Raw genomic sequence first — 23176 nt, 5'->3', positions numbered from 1 at the left:
TACGTTGTTGGTTCGGATTTAATCTAGAAATACCGCTACCTACCAGAGGGCCCATATAGCCGAGGCGGTAAACGCACGGGTATTCAGCATGACCATGCTGAGGGTGACGGGTTCGATTCCCGGTCGGTCCAGGATCTTTTCGTAAAGGAAATTTCCTTGACTTCCTTGGGCATAGAGTATCTTCGTGCCTGCCACACGATATACACATGCAAAATGGTCATTGGCAGAGGAAGCTCTCAGTTAATAACTGTGGAAGTGCTCATAGAACACTAAGCTGAGAAGCAGGCTTTGTCCCAGTGAGGACGTTACGCCAAGAAGAGGAGAGGAGGAGGACCGCTACCTACAAGGATGTTCCGTCAGGGAACTTGTTTATAAATACCTCTTGGAATGCCTCCTAGAATTTCTCACAGGATTTTTTTGCGTTCCTTCCCCAAGTAACAATTATACTTTTGTGGCAATCCTGAAGTAATTTCTAAGATAGAATCATAAAACTTAGCAGTAAAGCTCTTTGTTCTGCAAATCCGAGATAAAATAGGTATAAAACATCCATCAGACTAATCTTTTCCACTCTTCAGGAGATCTTCAAAGCTGCTTTTGAAGACTGCTTTGAAACTAGTTGTATTCATGTACATGCGCTAATGATTGATTATAAGAACTTCATGAAACTTTAACAAGAATATCTTAAGGCATGTTGATCTTTTAGCTGTATTTCTCAAAAGTATCAACAGTGCATAATAAATGAAATCTTTTACCTAAGCACTATGCAGATGAAAAACAAGTTTTGTTTCATATATGAAATATTAATTGAACTGCGAATTAATTTTCATCAAATTTAAATGGCTGAAACATTTAAATTGCCTGACAGATCATTAATGACAGGGAATCGAAATTTTCCGTGCCATACCCACTTTTTCGTTGATATGCCACCCAAAACATACGAAAATTACAAAGCGCCTCAAAAATAATATCAATCATTATTATACGAAGACCCTGGTTTTGAACTGGAAACATAATACAAATTTTCAGCTTAGGGAACGTTCAAAAATTACGTCCATGATTTGGGGGAGGGGGGGGGGGTCTAGAAAAGTGTGACAGTACGTGTATTGGGTATAGGAAAAGTGCGTGACAGATGGGGGAGGGGGGGTCTAGAAATCCAGAAAAACAATGGACGTAATATTTGAATCTTCCCTTAGATTTCCAAAAAAGTGATGTCCGAATTCCTGCGTACGTCCCTGTACATCCAGGCGTTCATCTCAAGAGGTTCATCCTTCACCTTCCTTTTTACATGTCATCTCTTCATTCATTCTCTTTTGCGCTCCACTTTCTTCCATTCATGTTCCTTCAGCTGTCACTCCACTACCATCATAACGGTTGTGTTTGTAGCCGTTCCGTTCCGGTACCGTTGTTTGTGTTGCGCGTCGTGGTTCGGCTTTTGTCGTCGGCGTTCTGTTCCCCAGTTCCGCAGTCGTGTTAGTGCGCGCTACGTGACTTCAAGTTCAGCCAGTGTTTTTATCATCGCTTCTCAGTCACTTGCTTGCGCGTTTCGGACGGATTGAATTTCAAGACGTTGCTGCGTTCGTTTGCCAATCAGTGGTGCATTAGTAGTAGTCCATCCACCGCCGCAGCGCAGCGGTCAGCTTGTAGCCGTCGTGTTGTGCCGTCCGGCAAATTGTGTTAATCATTTTTATTTTTTCGGGTTTCGGGTGAAAAGAAACCGCTGCAGTGTCGTTGCGCGCCTCTGGTAGGTGTTCGCGAATAGGATCGGTAGTCAGCGGCGAGGGGTGGTGCGCTTTTACTTCTCCGTTCCCAAAAGTGTACATTTAGTGAAATCCGGATTTCGATTTAGTTTTGTTCTCAGGGGAATCAAGGGGACTTACGAAATGGGACAGCACGTGTCGAGGACGGACTTCGAGTGGAGTTACACCGAGGAACCGCACGCCAGCCGGAGGAAGATTATTCTGGAGAAGTACCCTCAGATCAAGAAGCTGTTCGGGCATGATCCGAGGTTCAAGTGGGTGGCCGGTTCCATGGTCCTGATGCAGTTTGCGATGCTGTTCGTGATGAAGGACCAGTCGTGGAAGATGATTTTCCTGGTGGCGTACTTTTTCGGCGGTGTTATCAATCACTCGCTGGAACTGGCGTGTCACGAGATCGCGCACAATCTGGCCTTCGGGCATGCGAGGCCAATGGCGAACCGGTTGTTTGGTTTCTTCTGCAATCTCCCAATCGGACTGCCGATGTCGGTGAGCTTCAAGAAGTATCACCTGGAGCACCATCGGTACCAAGGAGACGAAGTGATTGACACCGATTTACCGACCCTGCTGGAAGCAAAGCTGTTCTGCAACACCCTCGGAAAGTTCATTTGGGTTTGCCTGCAGCCACTGTTCTATATTTTCCGACCGCTGATTGTCAATCCGAAGCCCCCGCAGAAGCTGGAAATCGTCAACGCCATCATCCAGCTCATCTTCAACACCATCGTAGTTTACTTCTTCGGCTGGAAAGTGATGATCTACCTCGTCGTTGGATCCCTCCTAGCCATGGGCCTCCATCCGGTCGCAGGACACTTCATCTCCGAGCACTATATGTTCGCCAAGGGATTTGAAACGTACTCCTACTACGGTCCCCTGAATTGGATTACCTTCAACGTTGGGTACCACAATGAACATCACGACTTCCCGGCCGTCCCCGGTCGGTATCTCCCCGAGGTGAAACGGATCGCTCCGGAGTTCTACGATACCATCCCGCAGCACACCAGCTGGACCAGAGTCTTATACGACTTCATTACGGATCCGGCCATCGGACCGTACGCCCGGATCAAGAGGAAAGCGAAGGGACTGGATTCCTAAAATGCCCGCTACTTCACCGGGGGCCTTGAGGCGCGTCGGGGTAAGTCCATTTAGATTGATAAGAGGGAGCGACCCCATATCTGCCCATTATCGGATTCGACGGGTGGAATCCGAGCAGTGATTTTTTTGTCTCCCGGCTTCGCCAGTTGATAATTTATTGCCAGAAATTTACTGGCAATTGAAGCCATTGGAATTAGGTTCGGCAGAAAGATAACGTTGCAAAAAAAAATGAGTAATCCACGTATCGATGTTTTTACCTTTCTAGTGTGTTTCATTTTTGTTGAATTTATAATCTTTTGAAATATTCAATGATAAATTAGTGTTGTATACGCACGCTGAGGACTGAGGATGCTGCACGTAGGTATGTTTTCAACAGTTTAGTTCTCATTTCTCAGTTATTTTTATTTGTTTATGATTTCATAGCCTTCGTACGGTTTTCATACACGGAGGCTTAGAAATCCCTAAGACTTGGCTTATGAAAAACCTCATGAGAAAATTCTAATGGAGATCCTAAGATATACAGTGAGGTCCCAATTTTGTCAGCCCCCGATTTTATCAACTTTTTTTAAGTAAAAAAGGGGAACAACAAGTATTGTAAATTCCATTATCCACATTGTTGGATGATACTGTTGGAAGTAGATTCTCTTAAACCCGCGAATTTCGCGTAAGTGTCTACTTACGGATTCGCCACATCCCCTTTTGGCCCTTCATACAGCGGTATGTTAAAATCAGTGTGGCAATGAAATTGATCTTTACTGTTAAGTGGAACTGCATTCAGAACAAGACTCAAGCTAGGATGGTGGCTACCTACATGCAATTAAGACTATTGTTCTCTGGAAACAGCACAAACAATTAACGTTGCCTGTTGTTGTGATTACAAGTCTTCCAATGCACTTCTTCTTTCCGGCATCTCTGGGATTCCTCCAGGTTTACTAGTTGGGATTGCTTCAGAAAGTTATGATAAGATTTATGTTGCCGATTTCCTGCTTGGATTGCCTCAGACATTGCTGTCGCGATTCTTCCAGGGATTTATCCATTAAAAACCTTTAAGGAACTCGTGGTGGGATTCCTCCAAAAAATATTGTATTGCTATGATTCCTTCAAGAACTTCTGCTTCGTTTCTAGTAGGTGTTTTTGCTGGTGTTTTTCACTTGTAAGTGGAAATAAAACACTTGCGTTCTGGTCAAAGTCTGAACAAGGAATGAAAATTTATTTCTACTGTTTACTATACAAAACAATGGTTGCTAAGCTTGTAGTCGAAACACTTAACTACTTGGATCGCAGGTTACTCATCCAACACTCCTCCTTAAAGCCTAGTTTGGTGTTTGAAAGGAATCGCTCAAGAAACTTCTTGACCGATTCCTGGCAGAAACTTTCCACGCTGACTGCCATTTGAACTGGCATTTCTTCGCAACTGCGTACTGTGATCGAAGAAAAACGTTTTCTTGGGCGATTCAGGCAAGGAATTTCCCATGCATCAAGATAGGCCAAAAAATTTCTTCTGAACTGCAAACAGCGCTTAAAGCGCAGTTTCGAGTTCAAAAGGAATCGCTCAAGAAACTTCTTGAGCGATTCCTGGCAGAAACTTTCTATGGTGACTGCCATTTGAATGGTCATTTCTTCGCAACTGCGTACTGCGATGGAAGAAAAACGGTTTCTTGGGCAATTCAGGCAAGGAATATCCCATGCATCAAGATAGGCCGAAAAATTCCTTCTGAACTGCAAACAGCCCTTAACCGACGATCCCGGTCAACTTCATAAATTGGGAATGCTTCTGCCTCGCCAAAGCCTTCGTAAATCCATCAGCCGGGTGTTCATCTGTCGGAATGTAATGGAGCTTGATGTCACCTTTTTCCACAACGTCCTTCACAAATTGATATCGGATAGATAGATGCTTTGTCCGGGGATTACAACCATCGTTTCGGGTCATACATATTGCGGATTGATTATCACAAAATATTGGTATTGCTTGCTTCCCATCAATCTGTTCAATCAGTTGCTGCCACCATAATGCTTCTTGAGTTGTTCGAGATAATGCGATAAACTCCGCTTCACATGATGATAACGCCACACTCGGTTGCCGCCTAACACTCCACGAAACGGCTCCTCCCATCTTTCTGAAGACATATCCAGTTGTTGATTTGCGCGTATCAGGATCTCCTCCCCAATCCGCATCTGTATATCCAGTCAGTTGAGAATCACCTCCTCTCGTGTACATTAGTTTCGCGTCCAAAGTGCCACGCAAGTAGCGCATAATGCGCTTCACGACTTCCCTATGCTGCCTTCTTGGATTAATTCCCAGCACGGAGGAAGTTAGGCGTTCGACATTGTTAGGCATTTGTTAGTTATGTTGCTCACCGAAAAATTTTCGAGAGCATAAATCATAACCCCGAATTTATGCTGAATGTTCGATTTTTTCGCGCGTCATTGACAGTTGAGCAAATGGCAGTGGAAAAAACGAGGGAAAAAAACTTTGTTAGTTGCGGCAGCTTAAAAATCGCGTTCGTCGGTCGAGAAAATGAGAAAAATTGGCGCGTCTCAATTAATTTAAACTCGTAGGAACCATTTCAGTCGTTCCGTCGTCCAACCCGTCAGTTCCTCGTCGCTGCTGCTGGCCAATAAGTTCGGTTCGTTCTCTTCGCACTGTCGCCGGAACCAGTCATCACCAAAACAGTATCCGATTCCTTTAAGTTTGGCCTCATCGTGTCGGTGAGTCACTTTAATTTTAATTCAATTTCAATTCAGTTTTATAATTTTTATTTAATTTTAATTAATTTTAATTTAATTTTAATTTAATTTTAATTTAATTTTAATTTAATTTTAATTTAATTTTAATTTAATTTTAATTTAATTTTAATTTAATTTTAATTTAATTTTAATTTAATTTTAATTTAATTTTAATTTAATTTTAATTTAATTTTAATTTAATTTTAATTTAATTTTAATTTAATTTTAATTTAATTTTAATTTAATTTTAATTTAATTTTAATTTAATTTTAATTTAATTTTAATTTAATTTTAATTTAATTTTAATTTAATTTTAATTTAATTTTAATTTAATTTTAATTTAATTTTAATTTAATTTTAATTTAATTTTAATTTAATTTTAATTTAATTTTAATTTAATTTTAATTTAATTTTAATTTAATTTTAATTTAATTTTAATTTAATTTTAATTTAATTTTAATTTAATTTTAATTTAATTTTAATTTAATTTTAATTAATTTAATTTTAATTTAATTTTAATTTAATTTTAATTTAATTTTAATTTAATTTTAATTTAATTTTAATTTAATTTTAATTTAATTTTAATTTAATTTTAATTTAATTTTAATTTAATTTTAATTTAATTTTAATTTAATTTGTTTAAAATTAAAATTAAAATTAAAATTAAAATTAAAATTAAAATTAAAATTAAAATTAAAATTAAAATTAAAATTAAAATTAAAATTAAAATTAAAATTAAAATTAAAATTAAAATTAAAATTAAAATTAAAATTAAAATTAAAATTAAAATTAAAATTAAAATAAAAATAAAAATTAAAATTAAAATTAAAATTAAAATTAAAATTAAAATTAAAATTAAAATTAAAATTAAAATTAAAATTAAAATTAAAATTAAAATTAAAATTAAAATTAAAATTAAAATTAAAATTAAAATTAAAATTAAAATTAAAATTAAAATTAAAATTAAAATTAAAATTAAAATTAAAATTAAAATTAAAATTAAAATTAAAATTAAAATTAAAATTAAAATTAAAATTAAAATTAAAATTAAAACTAAAATAAAAATTTAAATTTAAATTAAAATAAATTTAAATTGAAATAAAATAAAAAATTAAAATTAAAACAGGCTCCGGTTTTTTTATTAAATATGTTTCGTCCAGCTTTCATTCGAGGCAGAAGTGCGGTTGTAGTAGTGAACGCCGATAAAAGTTCACTACTACAATCACACTTCTTGCTCGGATGACAGCTGGAATGAAAACAAGCAGCATAAAATCTATGCCTAACATTCGTCTAACAGCCCATACTAAAACATGTCTAACGTTAGTCTAATGTTAGACTAACAAACATGTTTCGAATTTGCAACATGTCTAACAAAAGTGTGTCATATTTGTCTAATTTTAGACTAACATTAGGCAAAAGTGAGACAAAAAGTTAGCCTAACATGCTGGCCAGTTAGTCTCACATTAGGCTAATGTTAGGCTAACCCTCCGTACTGGGTTGAGAATAGGCTCCTAAAGGCCTATCTCAATTTCTGCATAATTCGATCAAGCATTGACTAAAACGACATATTTACTCATTTTTTAAGTATTCCTATTAGGTAAAGCCCATAAAATATATTTTCAAAAATTTTAATAGTTTTTGCAACACTCCTTGTTTAGCACTCAATTTTGGGTAAATTTTGTTTACCGTGTATGTCAAACAGGAACATTTGTTGTCAAAAGTGAGCCAATGTGGTGTCTTTTGCAACCCGCCGTTTCACTTTCGTTACGTCAAGGTTGACCTCGAATGTCAAACAAGACCTGCTCATCATTATTTTATTTTCGAGTTTATTATCTATGAGCCATTTTACGAGACGTTTCGGATCAGCTGATCGCTCATTTCATGAATGAAAATTTGACAGGAGGTTGCGCCCATGCCCGTGAGTGTTAATATAAATATCAACACTGTTGTCGTTTCGTAAAATAGACTATTCTGTTATTGTTTAAGTTCGGAAAAATTACCATTGAGATCAGAAAACCATGCTCTTTCGTGTTATGCGCCAAAAGCGGGAAAATATTTTTCATTTTAGGACCCTATTGACTCACCAAATTAACAGCGAAGGCGATGTCCGGTCTTGTTGCCTGGGCTGCATACAACAACGAACCAACTGCTTCTTTGAATGGAACATTCTTCATCTCAGCCATTTCCTCTGGTGTCTTGGGACCCATGGACTTATCAAGCTTCACATTCGAGTCCATTGGAGTTGCAACAGGTTTCGAGTTCTCCATGTTGAACCTCTTCAGAACATCCTTGATATACGCTTGCTGGTCGAGAAACAATTTTCCATTCGTACGATCACGCGTTATTTGTAGTCCAAGGCAAAATTTCGCTTCTCCGATATTTTTCATCTTGAATCTTGAATTCAAATAACATTTCAATTTCTTTTTGAGTTCTTCATCATTTGTGAACACCAGAAAATCGTCAACATAGATCGTCACAAACAGCATTTTTCCATCTTCCTTGAGGATAAAATACAGGCAAGGATCCAAGTTGGAACGGATTAGTCCGAAAGCCTTGAGCGCTTCATCCAGCTGGGTGTTCCATACCCTGCTTGTTTGCTTCAATCCGTACAAAGCTTTTTGCAATTTGCACACCTTGGTCGGATCGACGACGTAGCCTTCAGGTTGTTCCATGTATATTTCTTCATCCTTGAGTTTCCCTTGTAGAAACACTGTGACTGCATCAAGCTGTTCGATGTCCAAATCGTGCTGTACTGCCAATGCCATCAGAAAACGTACGGTCGAATATCGCACTACCGGAGAATAAACTTCATTATAGTCGATGCCGGCCCGCTGGGAACATCCTTTTATAACAAGCCGCGCCTTGTATTGTTTCGTTTCACCATCAGCACCACGCTTGATCTTGTAAACCCATTTATGAGCGCTTGCACGCTGACGTCATCACTGTCTCCTTCTCTTTCTTTCCTTCGGCGTCGGTCCATAAAGCCGTCCTTGCCCTCAAAAAAAATTGAGGGCAATGTTTACAAATCGTATGAGAATTCGATGAGGTTATGTTTTTGATGCAAGCCTCTATTGCGGATAGCCTTCCTTCCAAGTGGTAATTCCGTCAGAACCCAAGTGCCATTCTCGTCCTGCGCTCGAAGTTCACGTTGCATCGCCTCAATCCAGAGCTGGCGGTCCGGCCGATTCAACGCCTCAGTGTAACTCTTTGGATCGCCTTCATCAACAGTTTCATCGTCAACATCGTCGTGGTCAAACTGTTCGGGGAAATACGGTACAGCAGTTGAACTAAAGCAAACAAAATCAGAATACTTGCCTTGCCAGGGAATAGGCGCTCCCGACCGCTGCGCCTCGACTCTTGCTGCTCTTCAGCTGCTCTTGTAAGTAGCGGTGGGAGCGCTACAGCTGGCACTACGTTGTTCGTGGGACAATCTGGAATCTCTTGGATATTGGCTTGATCCGAAGTGTCTTCGTTGGGTCGTGCATTTTCTCTTTCCGAAGCTCCCGATGAACTAGCGGACTGTACGTTTTCATCGTTGATTACATACCAATTGATGAGTTCCATGAATTCTACAGTGTTTGGTTGCTTCTTCAACAAATTCGCCGGTCGTCCTTCATCCAAGATCACGACATCTTTACTAATGATTACGTCTCCAGAATCAGGATTGAAAATGCGATACCCTTTTGAATTGTCTGTATAGCCGACGAAAACACCTTCGTTAGACTTGACGTCGAATTTTCGTCTCTTATCCTGATACGCGCAAATCAACAACTGGATATGTCTTCAGAAAGATGGGAGGAGCCGTTTCGTGGAGTGTTAAGCGGCAACCGAGTGTGGCGTTATCATCATGTGAAGCGGAGTTTATCGCATTATCCGTCCGTGCGAAGAACTTTCAATTTCCGCCCTGTTTGCCGTTCCACGTAAGCCTTGAATTGCTCGTACACCTCAGGGACTTGACCTTTGGACTCCAGGCAGTAAACGAAGACTTTTCGGCTTGCATCATCGATGAAAGTGGCAAAGAATCGGTTTCCTCCTAGTGATGGAACTTCAACAGGCCCACAGACGTCCGAATGCACCAAATCCAGTAATCCTTCCGCTCTTGTTGCGCTGACATGAAAAGTGTCCCGGGCATGCTTACCTTGCAGACAAGCCACACAATTTTGAACCGCATCCTTCTTCAGAACAATCCCATCTGCCATCGACGAAAGCTTCATCATACTCTGCTGGTTCAGGTGTCCTAAGCGCTTGTGCCAGATGCTGGAGTCCACCATTAAAAACGATTTGTTTGCCTTCTGGTTGAGCCGATACAGACCATCTTCTTCCGTCCCCGAAGCAATAACGTCATCATCGTCGTCCAGAACTTCACATTTTGTTGCCGTGAAAATAACCTTCAATCCTTTCTTGCAAATTTTGCTGATTGATAATAAATTCGTTGCCAGGTCAAGAACAAGTAGCACATCTTGAACTTCGATTTTTCCTTCCTTTAGGTCCAATTCGACAAGTCCTTGCGCCACCGACTTGATGGATTGATTGTTCGCAGTATCGATAGAGTTCACCAGATTCTCCTGTTTCTTGAAACCTTCATCGCTTCTGGTCATGTGACTACTTGCGGCCGAATCGAAGTACCAATCTTCTTCCTTTCCTCGGCCCACGGCTAGCATTGCACAAAGAGCCTTACCTTTGTTCTTCGTAGGTTGCTTCTGTGGACAGTTTGCAGCGAAGTGTCCAGGCCTCTTGCACGTGAAACAATTTCCGTTCTTCTTTTCATTTTTCGGATGCCTTGACTTTTGCTTGGTGTATAACGCTCCTTCCGCTTTAGAACTCTTTAGTGGCCACTTCACATCTTGAAGTATCTTCGCTTTTACAACGTCAGCAGTCAGATCGATGCCAGAGGCTTGTAATCCCATGATCATCGGGTTGTAGTACTCCGGTAATCCTTTTAACAAAAGCGACGCCAACCACTGGTCGTTTACCTCGAATCCGATTTCGCTCAGATTCTGCGCCGTCGTCACCAGTTCGTCAACGTAGTCTTCAACGGATCCAATCTCTTCGAGCTTCACGGACGTCAGTTTGTCCAACAAACCGAAACGACGAATCAAACCGTTATCCTGGAACGCCTTCTGGAGCTTCTCCCATGCTTCTCTTGTGGTTTCAACGGTCTTCACCAAACTATAAGTGTTCTTCTCCAAGCTCAGGCAGATCGCCGCTAGTGCTCGTTCGCTCATTTCCGGATCTACCTCCTGTCCTTCCAGTAGTTTCATCGCTCGCCAGGAACCTTCTCTTATCAAGGTCATCTTCATCGCAAAAGCCCAAGATGCGTAGTTTTCACGTCCACGTAGCTTCTCCATGTTCGACAGATTTACAGGGTTTCCATAGGCACGTACAAATCCGCCGGGCCGTAAGGCATCACCTCCAGTCGGTAATCCTCCACCAGTGTTTGCCGTCCTTGTACTTCCGCTCGTACCGCCTCGAACTTCGCTTCGCTGGACCGTGTCTCTTGGAATCATCACGATAACGTCTGGCTTCGAAAACGTAAAAGAACTTCTTCAAACTTTCAGGCCTTGACCAATCCTGGGCCCATAACCACTTGTAAGTGGAAATAAAACACTTGCGTTCTGGTCAAAGTCTGAACAAGGAATGAAAATTTATTTCTACTGTTTACTATACAAAACAATGGTTGCTAAGCTTGTAGCCGGAATACTTAACTACTTGGATCGCAGGTTACTCATCCAACTTTTTCCATGAATTTCGGCGGAAATAATTCCGGAGACACTATAACTATCCATTGAGATGTTTCCCTATAAGATTTTTCCAGGCATCATCATGTGATTCCTCCAGAAGCATTTCATGGGGTTCTTCCAGGAACTCCTGCTGAGATTCCTCCAGAAATTCATGCTGGTATACATGGAGGACTTTATCCAGTAATTTCTACACGCACTCCTCTAGTGGTGTATTCAGAGAAATCTGTAGATATTTCTGCAATTTTTTTCAGGTATTCCTCTTCGGGAAGGTTCATTATTACGTCCATCGTTTTTCGGGAATTCTAGACCCCCCTCCCCCCTCTGTCACGCTATTTCCCTATACCTTATACACACTGTCACACTTTCCTAGACAGTATACGTTCGATAAGTGCAACATGTTTACGTTTCACTTACCGAATGAAATTCGATAACTGCAACAACTGACAGACGTCACATAACTGTACACGGAAAAACGAAAGTACCCAAAAGTGAGTTCATTCCACCCAACTTGGAGGTTGCGTGCGGGAAGCCAATTTTGAGTTGCTGGAGTCGATGTTCAGGTAGGTAGTTTGCATTTAGGCGTATACGGCCAAAGTACCTAAAGTCAAGGTTCTTTTTACTCAACCGTCAGTTAAAATTACTCAACTTTCGGTACTGTGCCACTTACTCAATTTTGGCTTCCCGCATCGAACTCTCAAAGTTGGGTTGTTTTGCTATTCACTCTCTGACAACAATAAAGAGAGCGAATGAAACAGGATGCAAAAAAGAACTCAAAAGTGAGTTTAAAAATACTCAAATTTGGGTTCTCTTGTTTTTCAGTGTAAGTTGCTGTGGAATGCAACCAATGTGCATATGAAAAACATCGCATTGCAACAAAAGTGCATGCGAAAAACATCGCATCGCTGTTGACATTTGATTTTGACGGATAGCGGTGCGATAACTGCAAAATTGTTGCACTTAGCGGACTTGCAGTTAAAAACCATTGCAGTTAAAGCGTTTGCACCGAGCGAACGTCTACTGTACTTATATAAGAATTGCTAAAGAGATTTCACGAGGATTCCTCTATTAGATTTTCCAATTGGGCATCCTCTATGAATTTCGCGGGAGTTTATCTTGGGATTTGTCCAGGGTTTATCAACCTATTTCTGCTGTGATTCCTCCTGGAACTGCTCTAGATATTTCCCCAGTACTTTTTCCAGGAGTTCTTTCCTGGATGACAATGATTTTATTGCCCTTTTCCGGCTATACCAGTCGGCTAGTATGTCTGAAATAGACGTAAAAACTTGAAGTATTTTTAGGCAAAGTACGTTTAATTGGCAAATTGAGAGATAAATTTGTGAAAAAATTACCACTTGTTTTGGTGGGATTCGAACCCACGACTCCGTTATCGCTAGTCCGGCGCTTTAACCAACTAAGCTACAGAACAAGTTACAACTCTGCAGAATAGAAAGTCAAACTGGATTCCAAGCACCACCCTAAACCGGGTCCGTCTTTCACAACTTTATCTCTCTTTCGGCTCTTAGATGCCAATCTCCCGCACTCTCGCGGCCTACCAACAACAAGTGTGCGCGTATTGTTTTTAGAATGTTGATATTGATATTGATTGAGTTTGCACCGATCATATGGTTGGTGACGAAGTATGTGTCAGTCGAGCTTCAATATCAACATTCTAAAAACAATACGCGCACACTTGTTGTTGGTAGGCCGCGAGAGTGCGGGAGATTGGCATCTAAGAACCGAAAGAGAGATAAAGTTGTGAAAGACGGACCCGGTTTAGGGTGGTGCTTGGAATCCAGTTTGACTTTCTATTCTGCAGAGTTGTAACTTGTTCTGTAGCTTAGTTGGTTAAAGCGCCGGACTAGCGATAACGGAGTCGTGGGTTCGAATCCCACCAAAACAAGTGGTAATTTTTTCACAAATTTATCTCTCAATTTGCCAATTAAACGTACTTTGCCTAAAAATACTTCAAGTTTTTACGTCTTTCCTGGATTTCTCAAGGAATTTCATCTGATATCTTAACAAAGATTTCTTCAAAAACTGCAATACAACTGACAGACGCCTATGCAATACAACAGACAGAAAGACAACTGACAGACGCCAAAGAACTGTCAGTCGCTGCAGAATGCAGCCAACATGCATTCAGAAAACATCGCACTGCAACAAAAGTACATGCGAAATATATCGCATCACTGTTGACATTTGATTTTGACGGATAGCGATGCGATAATTGCAAAATTGTTGCACTTAGCGGACTTGCACTTAAAAACATTGCAGTAAAACCACAGACAGACATATTACTTAGAAGAAAATTGCTTCAAAAACATCGTTTGGCATCTCACTAGCACCCTCTATAATGCTCAGTCCGAAGCATTCATTTGTAGGTGTTGTTTCCCTCGGCTCGATGTAATAATTTTGCAGGTGACGACTCCTCCGAGGCGTCATCCTTTCATAAAACATGAATGAAGGTTCATGATTGAGTCATTTTATGTAAATATTGATCGGCGTTGCGTTCATTTCTCTCCAAAATTGAGAGGTGACGGTGGCACAGCAGCGCCACCATGACACTTGCGAGCACAGTCCGAACCACACTATATTTTCAAAATGACCGTTAAATCGTGCGATGATTTCGATTTGAGTAGTATGTCTGTTTGTCTGTGGTAAAACCGTTTGCACCAAGCGAACGTCTACTGTAGTAATTCCTTCAATGATTTTTCAGGAATTGATCCAGCACTTTCTCCAGGGTACCCTATAGGGTTTTCTTCGGAGATTGCAGTAAAAATTGTTTCAGAAAATACTTAAGGGATTCATCCGGAGCTCCTGTAAAGGTTTTTGCAAAAACTACTTACGAATGTCTTGAGGATAATTTCTCGGGAAATTTCTCCAGGAATTCTCCCAAAAATTTCTTGAAGATTTTTAAGAGATCAAGCTCTGGAAATTAAAGTGGAAAGGCAGCGGAAACGTAGCCAATTCGGGCAGTATGAGATATGACATACTTGTTAATCAGATGTCGGAAGTTATGATTTAAGCTACGAAACCAACAATTGCTATAAGCTGGGAGAGGGCTGTATTCCAGTAGGGGTGTTATGACAAGTAGAACAAGATGTACAAGATTCACTAGTTCTGCAGTAAAATACAAAACAAAATCATAATGCACTGAATATTCACTTTAAAATTCCATTTTTTTTCTGTGCTCGGTTTTTTTTAACAAAGCAGACCCTCTTCACCTATCTCGCTGCTATTGTTTGTGACAAGCTTAGAACAATAATTCATGAATAAAAACTGTCTTAAAAGTATTTACGACTGCGATATGTTGATTTGGGATAATGGCTTCCAGTCTGTTTTACTTAAAAACGGTTTCTATTTGCATACTAATTACTACTATTTGTTCTTGCGCCCAGGATTTCTTCCGAAGTTCCTGCAAAACCGTGAGCTTCTATCGATCCTGGATTTCTCGCTGGATTTCTTTTGGAGTTCAACATGTGGCTTTTGGGATTTCTACAGGAGCTATTGCTGATATTGCTCATGGAGCTCTTCCCGCGATTACCTTGAGAGCTTTTTCTCGTAGTTATATACCGGATTTCTTGCAGCGTTCCACCTGTGATTATTTTTTTTACAGATTTTCTCGCGATTATTCCTAGAACTCTTCCCGGAATCCCTACCAGAAATTGTCTCGAGATTCTGGATGTTTCTTTTAGGATTTCTTTAATAGGCAGCTGCTTGTGGAGCTCCTGCAGAGATTTTCCAAGAGTCTTTCTCGGTGTGTTTCCTGTACCGTCTACCCTCGTTGGTTTGACCGCATCTAATCTGAACACTTTTTAATTTGACCCCCTCTAATCTGCACATCGTTCAAACTAAAAATGGCTCAAACGTCATTCTGCTCATGGAACGGGGTGAAACGGAACGCAGAATCAAAACATAACGGCAAAAAGGGTTACCATCAGTGTGTTTTTCGATGCCCATAGGGTAACTAGAAGTTCAAATTAAAAAATGAACCCCGTTGGTTTGCATGAGGTGTCGTTCAAACCAACGGGGGTAGACGGTAATAACTTACAAAATTCCATGTAAAAAAACTTCTGGAGAAATATAGGAAGAAATTCAGGTGGAATCTCGCGAGAAACTCCGCAAGGAAATACTGGAGAAATCTTGAACGGAACTTCGGAGGATATCCCTAGAAAAGCTGGGACAATTCGGGAAAAAGTTTTGAGAGGTGAAGTAATCCCGGGAGGAAATATTTTAAGGAAATTCAACAAGGAACTCTGAAATCCTCTAGAAGAAATGCCTGGAGGAACTACGGGTGAAATCCCGCGAAGAAATCCAAGAGAAAATACAAAAATCTCTCAGGAAGAATTTCTGCATAAATCCATAAAGAAATTGATCTGCGAAAGATATCCCAGAAATCTACTAAGAGAAATTCTTGAAAGCACTTCGGATATGTTTTGGAAGGCTCTCCGGGAGGAATTCAGTGAGAAGCTCAGGAAGAATATCGGGAACACTTTCAGAAGTAGGTACTCCAGCAGAAACCCCGTGAAAAACTCCTGCATAAATCCTGAGACGAACTCTGGTACAAATCCCAGGACTAACTCTTAGAAATCCCAAAAGAGCATAAAAAATCTCGAAAGGAACTATCATGAGAGCAAAAACGTAAAAAAACACTAGTTTGAAACTGGTGAACTGAAGAAAGAGAAAAACAAAAATCCAGAAAAAAAAAGTTTCATAAATTCTGAGAAGAATTCTATTAGAAACTGTCAAAGTATTCAAAGAATGCATTGCTGTAGAAATTCAAGGAGCAATCCCGAAAGGGATTTGAGGAAGAATTATGGATAAAATTTCGAAGGCTCCAAATTACTGCATCAATAGCACAGAGAAGAGACAATCAATTTTGTTTATTTTTAAAAGAAATTTTCGGTGAAAATGTCAAAGCAATTTCTTACAATTGACTCTGGAAAACGTCTAAAAGTATTCATTAATCATCTCGAAAAGTCGGTACAAGATTCATTAATCAGTTTTTTTTAGCAAGTTTTGTTAAAAAAAATCTTGGGAGAATTTTGCTATTTGGTGGAATTTCTTGGAAACTTTTACTTAATTTTTTGAAGATATTTTGCATAGTTTTTAAAAATATACAAATTTTATTAAATTTGGCCTAATTTTGTAAAAAAATCGAAATTCTTCCTGGAAAAATCTAGGAAACTGAGGAAATCCTGGCTTTTGCGATTCTTACTACATTCTCGTGCCGAGTTGCGCTTCAGCTAAAATAACTTTTTTCCATTTTTCTTCACTTATGCCACCTTATGCTTCACATTCTCGTTGATATTCTTTACCTTAGTGTGCTTTCATTATATCCTCTAGTAAAAGAAAAAGCTCTTTAGGCTTGGCATCCATTGCCCGGATTTGTTCGGAAATTCCTTCATTCCATGGGAAACTTCATCCCAAACATTCGGCACCTCCCGAGTATTCTTTCTGGAGCGCTCCGTGAAATATTTTAAGAGTTTCTTTGGTAATTCCTACTGGGATTTCTGTAGGAAATTCTTCTGGGATACTTTTAGTATATCTCATTGCATTTCTTTAGGGATTCCTCAAAGGGGTTACTTCTGGAATTCTTCGAAACATATTTCTGGGATTACATCTTGTTAAATTCTCTTGAAATTCGTTAAATAGTTGATTATTTGTAGATTCCTCAATAATTGGAGGTTCCTTCACTCAATCTTCGAGATATTTATGTGTTGTAATCTCTAGGAATTCTGCTTAGGATTCCTCAATGCGTATCCTCTGAAATTCCTCTAGGTAATCATGTATGATTCTGCTTAGTTATCCTTGAAGATATTTTGAGATGCTTTTTTTTGGGGTCCCTCGAGATCTCTTATTTGGACTTCTGCAAAGGTTTTTTTTTTGGATTTATCCACATAGGGTAATAGCTCCCTTAGTGGAGGTAGTACCAATAGTGGTGGTAGTGGCAATTTAGCACTATTTCGATCAAATAGCTTGCAAATGACATTTTTAATAGATGCATCATACCTAATTAATAACATTAATTCAGGTTAGTTTTAACATTTTTACTAGCAAATTTATGTGAAAAATCATCGATTAACGTTCATTAGCGGAGCCAGCATTTTCTTTTTTCTTACTCACTCTCTAAAACATACACGAGAAAGAGAAAGATAGAAGAGGGGGCAGCTTGCCTCCTCTTTCATCTCGCTCTTTCTCGTGTATGTTTGGGAGAGTGAGTAAGAAAAAAGAAAATGCTGGCTCCGCCAATGTTAACGTTTTCAGTCTTTTTATTTGAGCGCTAATAATTCCACCACAAGTTCTTTTAGAATATCTCTACAAACATGTTTCTGAAATTCCTCTAGGAAATCTTGTCACGGTACTCATACGGACCGCTATTATAGAATAAACATGTCCATCCAAACTACCTATGTTCAGTCCTCGAATCCTGTGGTCTTCTGCAGCTCTGGGCAATTTTTAAAAGCAATACCTAGGAGGAATCTCGCAAAATCTTGATTTGATGTTTTATGCTGAAAAATTTCAAAATAATGCATATTTGAAATGACCAATATCACTAAAATGCCTACGAAAAATGTCCAGAAAGTGGTAAACGTTGTTTCCAACCAGTTTATATTGGCTCGCAAGTTTTTCGCTTCTTCGATTTTTTTCTTGGATTTTCTTTAATTTCTTGGAATTTTATATGGAACATCGGCATTCCCCTTCTTCTGCTTTGGCGTTTAAGTTTCTTCTAGGGTTCTCGCTGAAGTTCCTCTTGAAATCTTTCCAGGAGCTCCTCAGGCAATTCTGTAGGTGTTTCTCTGGAATTTTCATTAAATTTTCACCAGGAAGTATTACTTGAGTTTCTTCTGAGATTCCTCCAAGATTCCTTTACTAGGGGGTTTCTGGAATTTTCTCATGAGTATCTTATTTTATTACTCTAGATATCTTTTTTCAAACTCCACCTGGAGTTTCTACAAGGTTCGGCAGGAAAAAGTACTAAAATTTCAAGGCACTGTTTCCAGGTTCATTTGTGAAACAGATGACTAATGTTATGCCAACATTACAAAATAAAAATGGATAGAAAATATTTCAAACTTGTGACAATGAAAGCCAAAGGAATAACTAACAATTCGTTGCGCGCCCGATAGTCATAACATGAAATGGCTAATATAGCGGTTAAAATGCTAACTGCGTTTTGATAAACAATCTCCCTGTACTAATCAAGAGGCCTATAGTTTTACATTCTTGGTGAAATCACCACACAAATTTTATAAATTTGCAGAGAAAACAATGTTAATTGTTCCACATAAATTACAATTGTTTCAGGAATTTATTCCCGAGATCGTCTTGATTTTCGTCCAGGAGCCCCATCTGGGGTTCCCTCAGAATGTCTTCAAGGGATTTCTTAATTTTTTCTGGGATTCCATCAGGAGTATCTTTTAAGATTCTTCAAGCATTCTTCCAGGAAATCGAAGTTTCTTATGAAAAGCATCGATGACGTCGTTCTTTGGAATTTCTCTAGGATTTCCTGCTGGTTTTCCTCCATGAGGCCCTTCTGCGAATATTCCATAATTTTATTCTGTGAATTCTCCTGGAGTTTCTTCAGGAAATACCCAGCTGTTGTTAAAGGAAATTTTCTACAGCTTGCTTCTGGAAATCCCAAAAGGATTCTTTCTAAAACCCTCTTTAAGTTAGTTATGGTTCTCTAGGGGTTCCTTTTGTAAATTTATGGAATTCCCTCAAAAGTTCTTCCAGAAATGCACTAGAAGCTGGTTTTTGAAATTCTGCCAGGAGATCCTTGTAGAATTCTTTATGGGAGTCTTTTAGTTTTTTTATCTTTCTAGATATCCTCTAGGAGTCGCCTGTGAGTATCCTTCTGGGGTTCCTTCTAGGAGTTCTGCAGGGATTCTTGGTGAAATCCCGAGACCGAATTTCTAGAGGAATCCCCAGATGGAATGGCGGGAGCAATTTCCAAAAGCTACACCAATGAAGTTGCCCTAACACAAAGCTAAAATAAAACGAAAAAATAAATAAGTAAATAATTGATCGATTAGCTACGTGCAAAATGAAATATGTCTACGCCAATGCTCTTTTATTAATGTCATGTCGGGATTTTTCATAATTTCTGTGATAAAAATCTATGAACGACCTAGCATTTTTGGAGGAACTTTTGATTCCAATTTCCGGTGGAACCTCAGATATAATTAAAAAAAATGAACTAGTAAGCTCTACCTTTTAGCTAGGTATCTTTTTAGAAATGGCTGATGGTTTTTCCTAAGTTCTGAAAATTATATAAGCAAGTTTTTAGGTTCATTTGGGAACTACATATATGTATCCTTTATCTTTATACCTACTAAATTTGAGCATTATATAAAAAGTCCTCGTTTTTCCATAGTCTATCCATGAATCATTTATGAGATTTATCTATGACTTACATTAACTCGTTAGTTATTACTTCAAAAATTGTGTTCAGGACTTTTTCATGGAGTTTTACGGAAAGGTCCCAAGGATCCTGTTTCAAATTCTCCATCCTACTATTTTTCCAGCGATTTTTTTTCTACACGCACTCATAACCTACAGAAAATTTCTCCAGGCTGGTTTGTTGGTAATCTTTCGTAAATTTTCCTCTGAACTCTGCCAGTAGTTCATTTTTATTTCCATTTGATATTTTTATAAGCAAGGGATAACCAATAGAGGACTCCCTGTAATTTATTCTAATATGCCCAGTGCTTCTACCGACTTGCCTTCACCAGGATACAATAGTTTCTTTTCTGAGAGAAGAGTTCTATGTGATGGAGTAACCTGCTCGAAAAAAACACATCTTTAATTACCTCAACTTCCTTGGAGTATCTTCTTTCCTGTCACTCGACATACAAATGGCAAATAGTCATTGCCAGAGGACGCTCTCACCTCATAAACTGCGGACATGCTCATAAGCTGTTAAAACCCTCAAGCTTAGTCCTAATTGGGACGTTGCATCATAAAAAAAGGAGAATTGGAGGGTCCTGTTAGTAAGCAACAAACCAATTGCAGTGGTGTCGGCTATCAAATAACCTTTTGAAGATTTTCATTTTTCAATTTTAAACCATCCTGACACGAATGCACTTCGGTGTAAAGTGTCATAAATTAAATGTATAATTTTAAACCATCTACAGTAGACGTTCGCTCGGTGCAAACGGTTTAACTGCAATGCCTTTTAACTGCAAGCCCGCTAAGTGCAACAGTTTTGCAGTTATCGCACCGCTATCTGTCAAAAATGAAACGTCATCAGAGTTGCGATGTTTTTCGGATGCACTACAGCTGCATTGCGATGTTTTTGAGTGCATTCTGGCTGCGTCCAACAGCAATTGACAACTGTTTGACGGCTGTCAGTCGTTGCAGTTATCGAACGTCTACTGTACTATTTTAAGCGAGATTGGCTCCTGCAGACATTCTGGTCAACGTTGAAGAGGAGATATAGTGATGAAGCAATCACTCGCCCTCTGCAAACTTCATATGTAGGGTGGGGCGGGGCAAGATGGGTCAGTGCCATTTTCGGGCGCATTACTCATGTTTTGATTATGTTAATAATTTTGTTAGATGACCAGCATGAATATACAAAAGTTTGGGGCATTGATTGAAAAATTATTCACTCTCATTGGAAATACAAAATAAAATGTTTTTTTGCCATTTTTCTTATGCGATACATTCCATATATTCTCCATATAAACGGCCGCGGGGCAAGATGGGTCACCTTCAATTTTGAACGTATTTTTGGAGCATTCAAAAGTTATTTATTTTTTATTACAAGACTATCTCATAAATGACTTTAATCAAGCGGAATAAACGCTCAAAATTATAACATAAAATTATGATAATTTTTTAGTAAAAACATCGATTTTCAAGTCGCCTCAGGACCACTCAAATCGTAAAGTTTTTTATATTCCAAATAAATTTATAAAATGTTTACTAGTAGCTCTTGTTTACTCAGTATGGATATGGAGCATATTTGAATGCGGAACAAATCTTATATTTTGACGTTTTTCGTTGAGAAAATATTAATTACTTAAAAGTTGACCCATCTTGCCCCGCACTTTTTTCACGGCACAAAATCGATCACTTTTTAAAACTGCTTGTTTAACATCATATTTGGTATTTAATGAACTTTTTATCGACTTTTAGCATAGCTAACTAGTGTATTAAAGAGTAGCGGACGAATGCAAATCAATCCGATTTGTATTTACGAAGTTATGGTGATCCATCCTTATGCGACCCATCTTGCCCCGCCCCACCCTACATATATAGAAAATATTACACATAGATTATATACAAAGAAAAAAAAAAATAAACATAGTCAAGATTTGACGAGTTAATTGTTGAATATATTGACGTGACTTGATTTGAAGCTTCTATCTAAAATTCATTTCTGCATCAATGTCACAACCTTTCAGTACGTCTAATGATACAAGTAAACCGAAAAGAACCAGCTGATAACAGGCTTGGTGAGCTACACTTTCGGACCCGGCGCATCGCCGGTCGGTGGGCCAGTCTCTGCCTCCGCACTCCGCCGGTTGATGATGGTGTGTTATCATGTGATTCAATATTTGGACAAGGTCTTGTTGAACGCGGTCAAAGTGTGGGTGAGCCGAATGTTTGCTTTGCTGAGTGGTCCCATTCAGTCCACCAGAGGGGAATGATATGATACTCTCCTAATTGACCGCCTCGCCTCAGGCTGAGCAGCGGTTATCTGTTTCGCATACTTTTCAGTGAGAAAAGTAGTAACGTTAGTACGTTCGTGTGCACACTCAATAGTTTTGCCTAAGCGTGTTCACAATTGTTATCTACGCGCAGTATGACTAATGGTAGTTTTACACGGAATGGAATGGATGTATTGTAGTGCGAGTCATTCTATCACTAATTGTAATCTTATGGCGGTACCAACATTTCAGAACACCGTTAATGTTGGGGTTTTGCAAGTTTTTATTGTAGGTTGTCAACCATTCTTAGATAATTATTCAATAAATCAGTAAACTTAGTTAAAAAAATGTAAACTGAAATAATGTGTAAGGGTTGGTTTTCAGCCCTTACCTGCTATAGCCCGGCAGGGCGGCTCGGAGCAGGGTACTTCCAATAAACTTTGGATTTCGGATGGGTGATAATAGGAAAAAGGAAGAAATATTTCAATTTTAAACTTCTTTTCTACTTCTGACCTTATTTTCTCCTCCTCGCTACGTCACTGGTCACTGGCTCGTCGACACTCGTTGGGGCCCTTTCAGCACGGTGGTGGCGTTCGCTCCCGCACGGGATATGCGGAGCTTCCTCGTCCTTCTTCTTCTTCCACTTCTGCTTCTTCACCTTCCTCTTCTTCGGGTTGGGCTAATTCGCCGCCGAAGCGACGGTCCTTGGCTTTTAGCTAGGGGGAGGAGATAAACTCCTTTGTCGGACCCCCCCTAGCGACGCTGGTGGTATTCACCGTACTACCCACTCGCCGTGGATAGTACCGGCAGAAACCGCAGTTTCTTACCTTGGTTGGTACGCCCCTTTGTACCAACCAACTTCGTCCTTCTTGACTGTTAACTGTGGAGGCGAGATACTCAATTGGCTGAGCCTCCACAGTAAGGACGGTGGGTATTTTCTGGGTCCTTGGTGGTTAGCCGCGGGAAGCGAAAAGATCCTTGTTGATTAGCTTCCCAATAGCGGCGACCCAATACCCGTTCACTGCACTGTTTTCGACCGCGGGACGGCGCTTTCCGGGGAACTTTCTGGCACCAGTCACTCCCGGCGACCTGGGGACAACCTTCCAGGTATCACTCACTCGAATTCCACGCAAACGGTGCTCACTAAATAGCGGAGTCGAAATTCGCGCCCGGGCTCTTTCACAGTACCAAACGATCTGGTTTT

General features: G+C 39.5%; 2 protein-coding genes across 4 annotated transcripts in view; both read left to right on the top strand.

Annotated features, from left to right (window-relative positions):
* LOC109424709 (sphingolipid delta(4)-desaturase DES1) overlaps positions 1–23176 on the top strand; it is a 429300-nt gene that overhangs the window by 360925 nt on the left and 45199 nt on the right. The gene's annotated exons all lie outside the window — the stretch shown is intronic.
* LOC134283926 (sphingolipid delta(4)-desaturase DES1-like) overlaps positions 1467–23176 on the top strand; it is a 66909-nt gene continuing 45199 nt past the window's right edge. Inside the window, exons 1-2 of one of the 2 annotated variants that reach the window (XM_019699865.3) lie at positions 1467–1741; positions 1847–2886. In XM_019699865.3, the coding sequence (XP_019555410.1) occupies positions 1881–2846 (966 nt within the window). In that variant the 5' untranslated portion in view covers positions 1467–1741; positions 1847–1880 and the 3' untranslated portion in view covers positions 2847–2886. Of the gene's footprint in view, positions 2887–23176 lie in introns of both variants that reach the window. The other variant, XM_062843105.1, reaches the window with a different exon arrangement.

The sequence above is a fragment of the Aedes albopictus genome, chromosome 3 (genome assembly GCF_035046485.1).
Source record: "Aedes albopictus strain Foshan chromosome 3, AalbF5, whole genome shotgun sequence".
Lineage (NCBI taxonomy): Eukaryota > Metazoa > Arthropoda > Insecta > Diptera > Culicidae > Aedes > Aedes albopictus.
The sequence above is the reverse complement of the archived record's forward strand: the minus strand, read 5'-3'. Positions and strand labels throughout refer to the sequence as shown.